The 17,423-nt window shown below is 45.7% G+C and overlaps 1 protein-coding gene across 2 annotated transcripts in view; it reads left to right on the top strand.

Moving 5' to 3' along the window:
- Positions 1-2,926: 2,926 nt before the first annotated feature.
- Positions 2,927-17,423, top strand: part of LOC308112341 (zinc finger SWIM domain-containing protein 6-like) — a 46,723-nt gene continuing 32,226 nt past the window's right edge. Inside the window, exon 1 of one of the 2 annotated variants that reach the window (XM_080467795.1) lies at positions 2,927-3,540. In XM_080467795.1, the coding sequence (XP_080323921.1) occupies positions 3,108-3,540 (433 nt within the window). In that variant the 5' untranslated portion in view covers positions 2,927-3,107. The remainder of the gene's footprint in view (positions 3,541-17,423) is intronic. The other variant, XM_080467794.1, reaches the window with a different exon arrangement.

Below are 17,423 nucleotides of genomic sequence, written 5' to 3'. Positions count from 1 at the left end.
GCAACTGAAGCCTGAATGCAGCGCCACTTTTGACTCGTGATTGGACATGACGTTTCCGAGGAACGACGGGACATGTAGTTCTTACCTGCGTGAGGCTTTGATTCATCTATAAAATCAGTTAACTCAAACATGCTCCGAGCACAGTAAGATTTGTTCTTAATAATAAGGTTTTCACAATCGTTTATTTATCAAAGCCTGATATGCTTTGACTCTGTCATAGAAAAACAAAGCCCAGAGTGCTTGAATTACTTAAGATGATACAATATTTTGAGTTTCAACATAATACAAGATACACTTTTTACAAAAAAGTTGAACTTATAATGGAGGCAAAAATATAGTCTGTCTCGGGGGATTAGTACAATTAAACTGCATGATGAGAACAGACCACTTTTGTTTAATAAACAATCTGTTGTTTTGTCGCTGTTGCTGTATTTGAATTGTTCTCAAATAAACACACTTCAAGGTGAGGTTTAAAAAATGTTGTCTATCAGTGTATTTAATATTTGTTTTTAAATTAGCAATCTGGATGAACAAAAGAAATCTAAATGTTGAATTTGTTATAACAAAATCATTTATAATATTATTAAACTCAAATGTCAAAAAAATGACCCGCTTTGCAATTGGATAAGGACTCAAATGACGTTTAACTGCTGCTTAAACTTTTGGCCATGTGTGGAGCTGCTCTGTCTGACGAATGAAGTAAATGAGAGGGCAATAACTGGGCAAGAAAAAGCAAGAGGCTCCACTGGTCCTCTGAGAAAGATGACTAACATAACAAAGAAGGACCTGCTGGCTTTGTGAACTTCCTGTGGGGAAGTATTGAAACCAAATCAGGTTAGGCCACATCTGCTCTGTCCATACGGCATGGATCACTTTCAGAGCAGTTCAAAGGCCAGCCTTTTAGAACTACTCACAGAGGAAAGAGAGGGGCAGCTGGAACACATGCAGACACACACATTGCAAACACACATTCTGTTTTACCAGCATAGTTTTGGCAAAGTTTTATAGACAATTTAGAAAAACATCCTCAACCCAGTGGCTTTTGTGTTTCATGCCTATAATTATTAGCTTCTGCTATATGTCTCGTCAGGCAATGAGATCCAGGGGGTGGGAAATGCAGCCACACCCTAACCCCTGATGAGTATTTTACTCCTACAGAAGTGGGGCCCCCTTTTCATGACACAGCTATGGAACTACCATTATCGAGAGACAGGGTGGCAGACCATAAAATAACTGCACCACAATTTATAGTTAGCTAAGCTCCACTAGTTTGTGTCTTATAACTGCCAGACGACAGAGAACCAGAGCTTTAAGAAATCCCAATGTGATGTTTTATTGGTGGTTGATTTGGTCAATTACTAGAGTGACTAAGAACAGAAAATGAGATGGAATATATTTTAAATGGAGAATCCTGTGATTTAGAGTAAAGATGTCAAAGAACCAAACGACCAACAAAATAATCAATATGCTTTCACAACATTTTATTTCATCAATGTTTTTCAAGTTATTCTTTTCGTAATTTTGTAAACTCAAAAATTGTATTACTTCACAAGCTTTTACTGCATCATCAGTGATACCTCAGCTCGGGTCTCACTGTAGAGTTATGTCTGCAAACCTGAGTGGAACAGTGGCACTCAAATCCCTTTATAATAGATTAGGAATAACAATTATGTTTATTGAAAAATAAAGTTAAGATTTTCTTTGCTATTGCACTTCCTTGTGGACTGTTTTTTTGTCCATGGGCCTTATACTTGACACCCCTGGTCAAAAGGACAATACTGTAGATGTTTCTAAATGGACCCTTATTTGGGCAATGACCACATCTTTAAAAAAAATAAAACAGTTTGTGTAACTATACTTCATTGATAAGTCTAATACTATATTTGTCTGGTTTTTACTTTGTTTAATTCTCACAAAAGCATATAAATATTTACAAAATGTTTACTATTCTTAGATGTACATGATTTTTTAAATGGAACTCAGATATTGTTGTGCTATGTCAGTCCTATAATTTATTAGTTGGCACAACTACTGAGCTATAAAACACAGTTATGTTTGGACCTATGTTTGTCAGCATACCAATCAATGACTGGTTGACTTCTGCACAACACAACTGATTGTCCCAACCCCATTAAATATGCAAGAAATTCTACAAATGAACCCTAACAAGGCAGACCTGTGTAGTGAACATTGGGAGAAGGCCAAGGGTGTGCAACACTGTCAATAAAGCAAAGCACGACTACTTTGAAGAATCTCAACTGTAGAACATGTTTTGAGTTATTTCACACTTCTTCTTTTTTTTATTTACTACATAATGCCATATGTGTTCATTCATGATTTTAGTGCCTTCAGTGACAATCCACAATGTAAAAAGTCGTGAAAATAAAGTAAAAACACAGAAACTTTTGACTGGTGGGGTGACGTGAGGTTTAGTTTGTCTTCCAGGTTTGTGTTTGATTAAATAAAAATCATCCGCTGTAACATGGTAATACAACCAGCTGACCAAAATGACTGATGTGACTCCAGAGGACAAGCATGTCAAGCTTCATATCTTTATGTTCTTCCTCCTCCCACGGCCTCTCCCTCTCTCTGACAGCTGAGAGTCCTTTTGGACTAAAGCCTCGAAAACAACCATCAAGTTGTTATTGAAGTGCCTGGAGCCCGGGGTGGTAGCTCAAGCTCCAAAGGAAAAAAGTCAGTTTTCTTGCCCCCTTTTACCCCTGTGGGAAACTGCTAGGCCGCCCCTGGATTAAGTCCCCGCCTTTAAACTCAAATAAGAAGGAAACTTCAAAGGCCGTCGGCCGCCGGGGCTCCGCCCTCGCGCTCCCGGTCGGCTTCACAAAGGATTTGCCGACGTTCGGGAATTCCGCCTCCAGTTCCTTTTATAGCGCCACTCGTGCGCTGGCAGCGTTCCAGGGCCCCGCCCATCCCGGTTACTTTGACAACACAAAGGACTTCACGGAACTCGCAAGCGCCGCCCACCTTTCCAAATATGGGCAGGCGCTCCATGTACGGCAAACAATCGGTGCGAGATTGCCCTTTTCTCTTCCTTATCCCGTTTATATGATCGGAGAGGAACTGCGCTTCAGGTTGGAAGCGGTGCGATCATGGCCGAGCGAGTCCAGCAGCCCCCAGCCAAGCGGCTCTGCTGCCGGCCCGGCTATAACCCGGCATGCAGGCAGGGGCAGCGGGCTGGAGGAGTCCTGTGTGGCGGCGCGGGGTCCGCTCCGGGAGGGTCGGGAAACGGAAAAACGCACAACCCCGAGTCGCTGCTCGACATCGCGGCGCGCAGAGTCGCGGAGAAGTGGCCGTTCCAGAGGGTAGAGGAGCGGTTCGAGAGGATCCCGGAGCCCGTCCAGCGGAGGATCGTATACTGGTCATTCCCGAGAAGCGAGAAGGAGATCTGTATGTATTCTTCTTTCAACGCCGGAGGAGAGGAAAGTGGAACTAGCGGGGACAATAATGACGAGACCCAGCTGCCTTTCCTCCGGGGTGTCACTCTGCTGGAGGGTGGCTGGGTGGACAACGTATTGCAAGTCGGTGAGTGGACTGTAACCTTACAATAATACGGAAGGGGGAAAAAAACAACAAAAAAAACCCACCCCAGAATAACTAAAACACTCGAGCCTCGCTGTTTTGCCTTTTCCGTGGAGCCATGCCAGACTTTTAAAGGGGCTTGTGTTTTCCTTCCATTGCCCTGTCTATGATAAACAATGCAGGGTATTTCCACACCAGTCTACCCCTATGGCTGTGTGAGAATGGCTTATTTTCAGAGAAGCCCGTAATAGTAGCCCACTTCTCCTTGTTTTTAGCCACTGAGCTGCGCGCATTGAATGGCCCAGAGCCATCCCAATTGGAAGCTTAGCACTTTGTTCCTATTTTTGTGTCTTTCCAGCTCTCCATGCCCCCACCAATGGGTACCGCAGACAAAAGCCCCCTATATCTTTTCACCGCTGGCTAAATAGACGATATTTAGAAGGGGTGGGAGGGACGGTGATTTAAAGCCACAGTGCCTCTATTTTGTTTGCCAAACACCTTTGTGAGACGGACTGAAGCGTTCCTGCTGGCTTTCTGGTTTACACTTGAAGCCCGAGCTGTATGCACCTGGTAAAAGGCGTGAATGTAGCTGTTTTTCTTCCTGCAGTTGCAATATTTGTTGCAGAGCTAGGGAGTAAACAGAGGTGCTCCAGGCACAGCAACCCCCTGCCTGCTGTGCTCTGCTCTGCTCTGCTCTGCTCTGCTCTGCCTGCCTTCCTGCCTGGCTGGCTTCCTTTGCCAGAGCCACAATATTTCACTGCATTCGTCAGTGCAATAGACTCAGCTGTCAATCCGACTCCCCACCCTTGGAAACGGTTCAGGATTCTAATCCCATTACCCTCCCCAGTTCATCTGAATCTTAATGCATTCTGCAAACAAGATTTTATGCATGATCTTCTTCCTCCTCCCTCCCTCCCTCTCTGTCTTTCTCCCTTGTTTCCTTGGTCGCTCTCTCTCTCTCTCTCTCTCTCTCTCTCTCTCTCTCTCTCTCTCTCTCTCTCTCTCTCTCTCTCTCTCTCTCTCTCTCCTTGGCTTACTATCCCTCCAAAGAATCTGTGTGGAGATGGCTTCAGCTCTTGTGGGCTCAGAGAATGTGCAGTGCACAATAGTAGCCATGGAGCAGGCAGACAGGCAGGCAGCTCTCCCTCCCTCTCTGGCCTGTTTACCAGATTCCCCAGCATTAGGATCATTTGTGTGCTCAGTCTTGTGCTGCTCCAGGAAGCTAAACAGGCAGCTCGGGGTAATATGAAAAGTATGGGGCGTCAGCAGAGAGGTGTGTGCGCTTTGACAATAGTCAGAAATAGTGACAAAGAGAGGAACAGGGTCATCGTCTGTGGTCACGCGTGTGCTCCTGCATATGAGAGATTGAAAAGAGTATGTGTCAGTGTGTGTGTGGGGGGTTGATAAACACAGAAGGGGGTGGGGTGTGGGTGTGCATGCGTGTATGTGCGCCTCAGTCTGCATGGGCTGTCAGTCTCATCCTGCATGCTCACAGAGAGTGGAGAATGACAGGCGAGTACACAGCAGGAGGAGGGCATGTTATGCTGATTGCAATTTTCGCCCCACAATTTTTTTTTTCTTTTTTTGCTGGAGAAGATAAAGCCAAGGAAGAGAAAATTATAAATAAAAGATGCAATCTACTCCAGGGGACAGGCAGCCACTGGAGGATGAGGGCTTAAAAGCAGGGCAGCATGGGAGGGGGCTGTCAACCACATCACACACCACATGTATTGGCCCATCAAACACATACAGTGGGTCTGGCTCTGGAAAAAAAAAAATGCAGGGTGGCTATGAGGGTGTAGTGTGTGTGTGTGTGTGTGTGTGTGTGTGTGTGTGTGTGTGTGTGTGTGTGTGTGTGTGTGTGTGTGTGTGTGTGTGTGACTGTGTGTGTGTGTGTGTGTGTGACTGTGTGTGTGTGTTGTCAGTGGGATGGGATTCAGAGTTGATGATGAAAGACAGTAGAGCAATAGAATAGATGTGGAGGTTATTGTGTATGGGGGGGAAAGCTAATATACTTGAATGGATCTGCTGTCGCTGTATCGCTCTCCTTCCCCTCCCGTCTCCTCCTCCACCCTTTCTCTCTCCCAAGTGTGCAGCTATAAAACTCTCCATATTTACTCCCCTAAGGCCAACTACCAGCCCCCAGTCTCCTGTGATTATTTATCTTTTTCTCAAAGACATTAATCACACACTTTTCCTCTTTTTTTTTCCTCCCTTCATCTCTTTCCATACATCAGTGCTGTGGATGGAACGGATGGGGGGGGTGGCGTTTAAGGGGAAGAGCAATAGATCGGGTGATATCAAGAAAAAGAGGGGAAGCCTTGAGGGAAAATGTGGGTGGAAAATGCAAAAGAGGAAAGAGGCATTGAAATGGTGATTGCAAGAGAAGTGGGATGTATGAAAGTAAAGAATGAAGCACAGGAAAAGGGGAGAGAGTGAGATGGATGGGTTGTTCGCTCTCCCATGCGGGCTCATCTGTTCCAGTGCCAGCCTTTGAGATAAATATTCATATACGAATGCAAGTGTTATATCGCACAGTCCGCTGCTCCTTAGTCATAGCAGTGTTATAACAACCCGGCTCCAGCCCTCGTTGCCCTTGCTGCACTCTTTCCACCGTCTGATGAATTTGTCAGCCACTGATCAGGCAGTGGACCACATACCTGACCTCAGTCAGTATGAAAAGGTTCTTTGTGTAATAATACATTAAAAACTGAAAATGATGAGATTAAATATGTATGTTCCTTTGGAGAACGGTCCCCTAACGGTATCCGTCTGTCAGACAAATGACACCATCGTGAGCTGATCACAGCGATATCAATAAATCTCGCCTGTTTCAATACTCTTTAACTTGTCAGTCAGGTCGTGTTGTGTGGTAGCCAAGCTTCATTTACTACTATAGGAAACTTCCAGATCGGCCTGTTCTGATCACAGCATCTGTTCCACTGGTCCCCTTGTGTAATTTAGACTCGGCAGCTCATCACGCTGAAAGGGAGGCTAGCATTATGGTGCCCCGTCCTCTAATTATAGAATTCTAATCCTATGGCTCTAACATGGCATGACAAAGCATGTTTGCACTTCATTACCCTCCTTCCTGGTTTAGTCCTACAGTCTGGGTCAAGTTCATCCCCTCTTCTGTCATTTATTCAAAGCATGTACTGTCCTGCCCCTCCTCCCTTTGACATCTACCCCCGATATTTCTAACAACCCCCCCCCCCCCCCCCCCACCCCCCCTACCCCCACCCCCCCTGCCTCCTGCACGCATGGGCTACCTCCAAGGGCTTTGTGCAAGGAAGTGAAGTAAAACAACAACAACATAAGACCCACTAACGTATACACACACACACACACACACACACACACACACACACACACACACACACACACACACACACACACACACACACACACACACACACACACACACACACACACAATCACCTCACTATCCTGTTACCGTAAGCCCCATGTCCCTAAGGAGTGACATACTGATGCCTGGCATATGTCGCTCCCTGCAATGTCATTAGCATAGGCTACTTGCTACTGCTTATTTATCCAGCTCCCCCTCTTGTTAGGCTAATTTTTTCTCATGGAACTGCATGTCATTTTATCATGCTGCTGCCCCAAATCAGAGTGATGAGGTGGACACTTTGAGGCCGCTTTAAATTCAACGAGAATGAAAGCAGATACGCATATCCTGTGGACTATTCCGGTGTATTTTCCATGGTGGTGTTGTTGGACTAGATAGCCTGTAATATTTTGCCTTTCCCCTGCCTAAAATATCACTGAATGTCCATGGCAGTCATGCCTGTTTGAGTGTGAATGTCATCCTCCTCTGCTCCACCTATTTCAGGGACGTGTGTGTGTGTGTGTGTGTGTGTGTGGTGTGTGTGTGTGTGTCTCTTTTGCCTCTGCATACCCATAACTCAGGTTAATTTGTTCACGCTCCGGAGAATCTTAATTGGGTTTCTGCGTCATCTACTCTCTCTTATCCACTTTTTTTTATCATGATGTCAAAGAAACTGGGAAATAACCAGGCGGGTGTTTTTTTTTTTGTTTGTTTTTTTTTCTCTCTCTTGTTTTTATCCGTTCCTTGTTGTGACACAGATGGAGAAAATCATAACACAGACTCTCCTAAATCCCATGTTTAGTGCCTTAAAAGCACACTTTGCGCGTGTTATTGGAGAAGTGATAGCGCCACACATCATTTCTTTATGCCACATATGTGCTTAGAATTTAGGCAGAGCTGCGGCAGTGTCATTCGTAATTTACAGCAGTACAACACCAGCAGAATAAAGGAGCTGATACAACAAAGAGAGTTTGTGCACACAGCAGGTTATTGTTTGTGTGACAAAGCAACAAGCCAAACGCCAGCGAGAAATCTTTTGCCACTTATAAAATTGAAGCAACACTAATGCTGTTTGTGGAAAAGCACGCACGCACATGCATTGCTTTCCCCTGCACTTTATCCAGCAAAAACATTCACACGGTCGTACAATGAGGTTTTCGAGGCCCCATATCGACATTTCGAGCATTTCGTCTGCAGAGGTGCAGAATTTAAGATGCGTAGCGTAAATCTTGCATGAGCATGTCGCCTGGCGAGACGCTATCAGGCTGAGCTGGGTGTTTTTGGTGGGTGAGGGCTTGTTTCTTCACTTTGTGTGTGGGCTGTTTCTTTTCATGTGGGTGAATCTGGTTTTATTTTCCTGTTCGGTTGTACAGACTTCCTTTATCTTTTTACAATGTCCGTTGAGAATGAGCCCACATGCCTGCACCAGAGACAGAGACAGAATGCCCGTGAACACACTGGGAAAGCTATATCTTGTAAAGAGGCTCACTTTTTGACTTGGGGTATTTAAAAACAAAACAAAAAAAACTCCACGATATTTTATATTTTTCGTAATACTGTGAGAATAAGCTCTGTCGGAGGGATCTAAATCTTCAAATCAGATGATCCGTTGTCATCTGTCAACCAAGCTCCAAGGTGGGAGTGTTGATGGCGCAATGAACCTGGATCTGATGCCTCAGGTCTACCCCCAGGCATGTGCCTAACCTTGGGCTTGTATCGTCATGGAAACATGGCTGAGCCTACAGCTAGTGTAAACATCTGGCTGTCCGAGAGCGAGCGAGTGAGTGAGAGAGGGGCAGCAACTCCATGCACGTAAAGAGATGTGGAGTCTTTAGAGGACGCGCCCTCTCCTTCTCTCTGGTTGTGTATATATGAGAGACTGGGAGAAGCAGATTCCAGACCCTTGTCCCATTATGCTGGCTGAATGGAAAGAAGATAGGATACCTTACAGCTGTCGTGTAATGGAAAAATGGCAGCGTAGCTTCTCCTTGCATGAGAGTGTGTCTGCATGCAGATGTGGCAGTGTAAATGTCACTACAGATAAAGATTGTGTTTTGTATATATACTTCCATTTCCATCTCAGTATTGCTTTTGTTTACTGTTGCAAAATGCCAGAATAATACCTGCAGTTGAAGAGGATCTGAGAGTTATTCATTCATCTTCAGTTGAACCGAAGCTTTCTTTATCAAAAGCCAAAGCTAGATCGGTGTCACTGTAAATCTCAAATGTGTTTACGTGATAATCACTTTAATTCTGCTCATAAACAATTTTATGTCCAGCTCAGTTTCCACGTTGAGTTACATAGTCAGTCATGGCCATTTTCAGTCTGGGTGGGCCCCATCTCAAGGAAACACCTAATAAATTCTGATAATGCCATGTTGCACCAGTTGAGTGATAAAGGACCTCTGGTATTTCTGCTTACTGTGGCAATAATTTTTGAGTCAGAATTTTCCAGAAGAACCCAGTGCTTGTCACCATCTCGGCTGTAAACAATCAAACACCCTGCAGAGATGATTCCTGCCGACAACTGTGCTTTGTCTTTCACACTCAGGCCATACTATCTTCGACATTCCAATACCAGGCTAAAGATCTGCATGACATATTTACAGTTCCATCTCCTAAAAGAAGATGACACAGTACTCTATCCCAGACATAGCTGTTTCCTTTACTCCTCTTTAACCACCATTCCCAGTTCCAGGGCTGGGCTGCCTATGCCTGCCACACCACCAGAACAGATGCCCAATGACTTTCCTTCAAAATTACCCTCCACACCAACACTGGCACATTTACAGAGTAGCTCAGTGTACAAGATCAGCATGCTTTTGGCCCTTGTTAAAATAAACCAGCTAAAGTAATAAAGTTCCAGTATGAGCTCTGTAACGTCTACCCCAGTCCCCGTTCCAGCTTGACTTGTCTCCTGTCCCAGACTGTGGCTGCCGGGTGTGCGTCAGCACAGCTCCTCGGCTGGCTGACTCTGTCTAGGAATCCAGGCCTCCTTCCACAGAGCTGCTGCCCTTCGCCTCTCTGTCAGTGCAGGGAATGAAGCTCAGGGAACAGGCGATAGAAAGGCTACTAAATCCACAATGACAAGGACCTATTAAAAGACGTTTTTTCTATTTCATTTAATGACTTTTATTACCAGCCGCCTTTCTCTGTTCGATTTGGCAATAATAACAACAGGGGAATGCAGCACTCAGCGTTCTTCTATCTGATTCTCCCTTTTTGCTTTTTTTTTTTTTTTTTTCCTATTTAATGAATTCCTCTTTGCACCAATGGGCTGCTGAAATAAGCACAAGCAGTCCAAGACTCTGCTTACTGCAGTGGAGGGTTCACTGTTTGTATATGGTGTGTGTGTGTGTGTGTGTGTGTGTGTGTGTGTGTGTGTGTGTGTGTGTGTGTGTGTGTGTGTGTGTGTGTGTGTGTGTGTGTGTGTGTGTGTGTGTGTGTGTGTGTGTGTGTCATTCATTACTGTTATGAAGGCCTAAATCGGATGGTATGCCTACATTATGAAAGTAATCTTTGCAGGCACAAAAGGCATGTTCCCAATGAAAACATTTTTTTTTATATATTTTGGTGGCTATATTTGTTTGACACTAAACTACTAATACTTTAAGGTCAGAGTAAGTGTTAGAGTTGGGCAAAAAGTTGGTAGTATTGAAGTGACACTGCTGGAAGTGATTGTAAGTCATCACAGTGTCCCCTGAAGGTAATGACTACATGAGCGTTTGTGTGCACACAGTATGGGAATGCAGGTTCAAGACGACATACATGTTGCCACAGAACAGAGCATTTCCTTTGCAGTTTGGATAGCACCTGTTTTTTGTTTTTTTCTTCGAAGCCTTACAGCCTTCAGATCACTCCAAAGCAATGTATGATGTATGCGTGTGTCTGTGTCTATCTGCTTTCCAGATTGTGTGTCAGCACAATTGCAGTATGCTTTGCTTGGGCAATAGAAAGTTACCTTTTTGAACTAACTTTTGGTTGCTCCCTGATCGGAAGGTAACAAAGCCATGTCTGTGTGGACATATAAATTTTGATTCCTGATGCTCATATGAATGACTGCTAAGTGGGTTTATCCTGCTAATCTGCTTTTAGAACAAACATATGTTTCTCCTCACACTCGCACCAAGCTGCTTTGCAATAAGGCTTGAGTCTTTGTTGAGTTCTTCAGTCTGTGTGTGTGTGTGTGTGTGTGTGTGTGTGTGTGTGTGTGTGTGTGTGTGTGTGTGTGTGTGTGTGTGTGTGTGTGTGTGTGTGTGTGTGTGTGTGTGTGTGTGTGTGTGTGTGTGTGTGTGTGTGTGTGTGTTAATGGTTCAGTGAGTGTGTTTATAGCTCTGTGTGCCAGGCTGAATGAAGGTGAGGCGTGCTAATGATAAAGAGGGTGGATGACATTCCCATCTGTCATCATTCCCACCCTATCTTATTTCCACTCTTACACACACACACACACACACACACACACACACACACACACACACACACACACACACACACACACACACTTGCCTCTCGGTGCTGGAGCGTCAGTGACTAGACGCCTCAGGATAAACAAAAGCAGAGGATGAGGGTTTACCTGCCACTGACCCTGAATGCAAACACACATAAATGGATCAACGGAGGTGTACGGTCATTGGTCCCTCCCCCATCACTGAAGTGGCCTAATGTTGACCTCTTCACTTGACCCCCAGGGATTTACTAAAGTCAAAGGTCAATCTGGTCAGACTGTCCCTCCAGTGGCTGATTGCTCGGCTTGAAAGACAGGCTCACATTATTGTTTTCCAATAAACAGGGCCTGACTAAAGTAAACGATTGCCCGCTTGATTGAGTGTGCACATTTGCCTTTTGAACATACCAATAAACAATTTCTCACCTGAGAGACCAGCCCAAGCAGAGCCAGAGTGTATGCATCGTTCTAGAGTTCTTCAGTGAAACAATCAGGATCCTGAACGAGACCGAATTGGGTAGAAGGCGACCCAGTCTTCTTTTCTTGCCTGGCAAGGCTCAAGTGCCTTGTGAACTATGTAAAGGAGGAGGCCCTGAGAGAGAAAGGTGCCTCTAGCTGAGCCTAGTGCAGCAATATCGTGGCTGTGTGGCATGTGAGACATGCATTCATGGCTCTGTGGCGGAGCTGGGCTGAATAGAGCGAAAAAGGCTCTCCAGGCATGAGAAAGACAGACAAAGAAAGAGTGAGTGAAATTCAAAGGGAAGGTGAAGGAGGCCTTTCAGTTGGCTTTGGAATTTAGTTTGCCCTTCTGAAGACTTTTGTCTTGAGCCGTTCTTTTTCTCCTTCTTGTTCGTTTCCTTGCTTGTTTGTTTTTCGATTGGTATTGTTCCTGACCGTCATTGTGTTTGCTTGGTCTTATGTGCATAATCTCTCTATACGTGCACCCATTCTCCTCTTTCGTGCATTCCCTCCATGTGTTTTAACACTCTCTCTATTGCTGCCCTACTCAGTTTTCCGGTATCATTTCCGAAGCAATTGAAACTCATATTGTATTTATACTGCCCCTATCTGGATACAGCATGTTTCCATAGTTCTTCCTGTGTCTCAAATCCCAAAAGAAGGTTAGCTGGCTAGCTAAGTTGTGCTCTCAGTGCTCGCTGTCTGCAACAGACCTCAGGGGCAACGCTGTTTCTACATATAGAAGCGCTCCTTTTACCACCATCAGGAGTTACAAGACAAATGACACTTCTTGCTGAGGTGTTGTTCTCCTGACATTTAAAAATAATTATTTCATGAATATCAGTGATATGAAATCTTACTCTATTACTTTTGTTCTTTTAAATTCTATTTTGTTTCTGTTTTTTTGAAGAAGGCCTGGTTAGGACCTTTCTTCAACAGTCGGTCCAATTATAACAGTTTCCTTAATGATTACATGGTTTTCATCTGAATTTGGATTTATGACCTTGGTCAAAGGTCAAGGTCACCGTGACCTCACTTTTGATCAATGTGTTTAAATGCAATATACACGAGGATCTACATTCAAGACTTTTTTTATTTAAAATTTTTTTATCACATTTGTATAGTTTTTGCTGCACCAATTTCAGCTTTGCTTGCTGGTGGAAGCACGCAACCACAAGACCATAATTTAAATCCAAGGTTTGGCATGCTCTACTTTTTAATTCTTTTGAAATGTTCATGTAGTATCTTTTAGATTTTTCCATATGATGAAATGTTGACTTCACCTCAGTGTATCAAACTATGACACTGTTGATCTGTGATGCACAGGTAAAGTTGCAGGATTGTGTAACATGGGGGTTTGGTTTGATTTTTGCTATTAATCTCTGTTTTACACTTCATTATAGACTCTGAGCCTTAGCTGAAGAAGGCAGTGCCCATTTTTTATCATTAGTCCCTATAGTGGAAAATTAGCAACATAAATCAGTGCCATGGTCTGCTGGTTGAACAGTGCAGGACTTCAGCTCGGGTGAAATACAGACCTACTGGTGCTGTTCGTCAGTGAAGTTGAGGGGGGCTATTTGCCTCTTTGTGTTACTGCCACTTTTGTCATTCTGCATTCTTCCTCAAACCTGCATTCTTCTCCGTCTTCCTTTGTGTCTGGCTAGCTGTTAGCCTGCTAGCTGTCCCTCCTGGGTGGCTCGATCACCTCACCCCTTACCCCCCTCACAGCCAGTGACAGCCCGGCCCAGGGAGACATGGGTAATGGTCCTCTCTGATGTACACCCTGACTCAATTGAATGGGATGGCAGACACACGCCTAAAATAACAAAAGGAGGGGAGAGAAAGAGAGGGAATGGAGTGGGAGAAGGGGAGGGAAGGAGCGAACCGATCGATAAAGCAGGGACACATTGCCTAATAAAGATTTATTCCTTTCCCCCCCTCGCCATCCGCCTTGGCAGGGCAGAGAGGGAGGGAGGAGAGAATGTGATTAGTGGACATCTTCTCCCAGGGTGCCTCTGATAGCATGTGCGTACACGTGCACGGCAGTATGTTTGCCTCAATGCGTTGTGTGTATTTTCTGCATCTCTTGTGTGTTTATCGCATGTGTCTGCCTCCCTTCCCCAAGAGCAAAAAGGGGGTTAAAAACAGTCTCGGTCGTTTGTTCTGCCAGCAGTGGCACTAGCAGCTGCAGCTGTGTCCCTGCCGCTCTCTCTTCCTGTCAGCTAATATTTAGTTAATCTTTGGTCTGGGACCTACGGGACTGGCCAGAGCTCCTGGTGCCCCATCCATCTCGCACTGATCTATATTCCATGCTGGATCCCTGTGCCATTAACCACTACCAAGGGGAGGAGAGAAGGGGTTGGAGAGGCACAGAGGTAGAACGAAGAAGAAAGGACAGATGGGTGGAGGTAGAGCTGGAAAGAGACAAGAGAGTGATGGAGAGGAGGCAATAGATGGAGGAGGAGAAGGAGGGGGAAGCTGTCTTCCATTTCAACAGTAAATGAGAGGAAAAGGGAAGCAAGGAGGAGGGTCGGTTATTCCAACCACAGAAGAGATGTTTGTCCCTTATGTTGATGAAAAGTGTTGCAACAACATGCAGTGCTGGAAGTGCATAAGGATGTAGTTGTTGAGCTTTGTGTTGATTGGTGCTGTTCATTCATTTTATCCCACCTATTCCTTATTAAAATCTTGTTGGAGACTAATCCTGTTATAGTTTTTAACGGAACAAAGTCGCACCATAGTGATAGATCACGAGGGGAAAGGTGTTTCAGGTGAAAAGAGAGGAGTAAAAGAGGAGGCATAGGTGTGGGAGTGAGTGGGCCACTTCATTGATATGCATTGTGTAGTTATGAGGGGTCCACCTGCTGAAGGCTCCAAGTGCTGAGTCACTCACTAGCGCACAGACTAAATGCTTTTATCCCAGACGCCTGGTCCATCTGAATGGAATATAATAAGCCGCAAAGTGCTTTGCTAGCAGCGGCTGCTTGCCCCATGGCAAACCCTCGCCCCTCACTTTCGCTGCCCTACGCCAAATCTCATTTTTCCACTTTTATAGAATCAAAAGGTTTGCGTGCTGTCCTGTATCTGCACTGTCTTTCTGTCCTCTTTGCAGTCTTCTTTCTGCACTCCCATCTTGCTTCTCTTGTTGTCCGTACTGCATTGTTTCTCAGGCGGACACAGAGAGCTCTCTCTTCTCACTTCAGCCCTTCTCTTTACAGTCTTTGCGTATCTTCCTCCTCCGGTTATGTGCAATCCCTCTGCTGCTCTGTGTGTTTGTGTGTGGGGCACCCGTTTGGGATCTCAGTGTGTGTTTAGGGTCACGGCTGCAGGTCCTGCATAATGAATAACAGGGTTGTTTGTGAGGCACAACTGGTGCGAGTGGGACGATAGCTCACCGGGGAAAAGGTATGGATGGATGGATGGATGGAGGGAGAGCAGGAGAGAAAAAAATGAGGGAGGAGGTGGACCAATAAGGGAGGAAGGGAAGAGCGGTTGCAAAGCCAGTGAGCCTTAACCACCTTCTGTCAGTCTGTCTGCTCTCAGTGCTGTTTTCTCTCTCATAGGAATCTAATGGCTTTTCCACTGTCCTCTCTCCAAACCTCCGCCACCACCCTCTCCCCTTCTCTCCTCTCTTGCCTCTTCATTCTCTGTCGCTGTGCTATTTTTTCCCCTGTCTTATTCTTCTCCATCTCCTCTCACTTTCCACTTCCCAGTCAAATTCTCCCATGAAGTCTCCGTGCGGCCTTCCCTTGCTACCTCCCCTCCTGTTTCCTCTCTTCCTACGTCCTCCCACTGTTGGCCAGACGAACAGCTGACTAAATCGAAAGCTGGGGCCCCTGGCTCTGGCCATGGCCCCAGCCTCAGCTCTGCCCCAGCCTCCTCCTATTCTCAGCCCCCTCTCCCTCCCTCCTCTGGCCTCCAGCCCTGGCTCCTCTCTCAGCAGCCCCAGCGCCACTCTGGCCCTGCCTCTGAACCTTAGCTCCAGCTCTGCCTCACTCTCAGCGGTTCTCTCCAACCAGCCCCCTCCACCCCACTTAGGAGCTGAAAAGCCCCAAAACCTCTCTCTCTCTCTCGTGCTCTCTCGCTCTCTCTCTCTCATTCTCATTCTCATTCTCTGTTTTGCCTATAAGCCTACCCTTTCTCTTTTTTTTCAGATGTTTTTTCACTCTGCGTTACTTGCTAATTCAATTGCTCCCCCATCCTCCCTGCTCTGACAGGCTGTAGCTGGGCCCCTGGTACTGTCCCAGCATATCTGCACTGAGGCCTCATCCAGTTTGGCTTCAGTTCATTTCTCTGGATCCCATACCTTGTCTCTGTAGCCAGGCATCTTTCTCTTTCTCTCTCTGGCTAGTACCGTTGGTCACTGTAAACTCATTGCAACTCCAAGCCGCTCTCAGCTTGTACATTGGTTGTTTCTGGCTCAACACTTCCCACGAAGCTCTCTGACTCCTTGTGCGTCTCTTTGTCTCCTCAGCTCTCATTTCTGTGCGTCTCTTTAACTTGTGTAGACAGATTCGGCCCCAGCGCTCGCCGCACAAAAGCGTGCATCACAAGAGAGTGTGAAGCATATGACACATGATTGGCAGCAGGGGGAGGATGGGGGAAAGCAGCGAAAGGGGAAGGGGGCCTTGTCACATCTCCAGGCAAGCCGGGGGCTCAAGTTTGATCGCTGCCCAGGGAGAGCCGCCTTTGTCCCCCTCCTTTATACCCTCCCACTCACCAACCGCTGCTGCTGTCAGAGCAAGGGTGCAGCCTTGTGTGATTAGGTGCAGACCCAGGTTCCACCATCACTCATCACAACAGACGGTGCCCACAGAAGACACATGTCAGTGCTCTTCCTACTTTCTGACACCCAACTGCTCTGAAATGAGTGACTGAGGGCTGACAGACTACAGCTGAGAGTGCACCCTGGAGCTACAGTGGGATGCACTTTCTCTTTGACCGTGTGAGTGGGCCAATGAAGCCCGAGCAGAAAGAAACCGTCAGTTGGTAGTAGTTGAACCATCATCCGAAACTTCCAGCAGAACCTTGCAACTCTTCCCAGATTATTATTCAGCCCATCCCTGTCTGTCTAATACCCAGTACAGCCTTTTTGTTTCATGCCTCCTGCCTTTGTTGTCATATTTCTGTTATGTTTTGGTCTTGTGTGTATGTGTGGATAGGAAATTTTAGGATAGGGGGGAGTAGAAGCAGCAGAAGTTTCCTTTGGAGTCACGTTTTCTCTTGCTGACTGACAGATGCGGGACAACGAAAGAAAACCACATTGTGCCATGACTTCAAAAGGTTCCTGTGTTCTGCTATTTATTGGCAACAACGCTCAACAACCCCAATCTACCAATGTGGGTTTGTCAAAATATTCAGGAAAGCTAGAGGAAGCTACCATCCAAAGAGCGAGACGGGGCATTGTGTGGGAGGAGGGTGCTAAATAATCAGACCTAAGCACTGTAACTGAATTGGACTGCTTTTAAAAAGCATTGTCAATCAAAACAGTCTTTTGTTGCTCACAGTTTCTGATACCAGGAGTGTTAGAGAAGAAAAATATTGATGGCTTTAAAGCCAAAAAGAACTGTGGCTGCATTTGAGTAGCTTTAGTTCCTCTCTCTTAAGCTTTATTAATGCATTTGCAATCATGCATTT

The sequence above is a fragment of the Lipophrys pholis genome (assembly GCF_963383615.2).
Source record: "Lipophrys pholis genome assembly, chromosome: 7".
Lineage (NCBI taxonomy): Eukaryota > Metazoa > Chordata > Actinopteri > Blenniiformes > Blenniidae > Lipophrys > Lipophrys pholis.
Note: the sequence above shows the minus strand (reverse complement) of the source record. Positions and strands in the feature narration are given on the sequence as shown.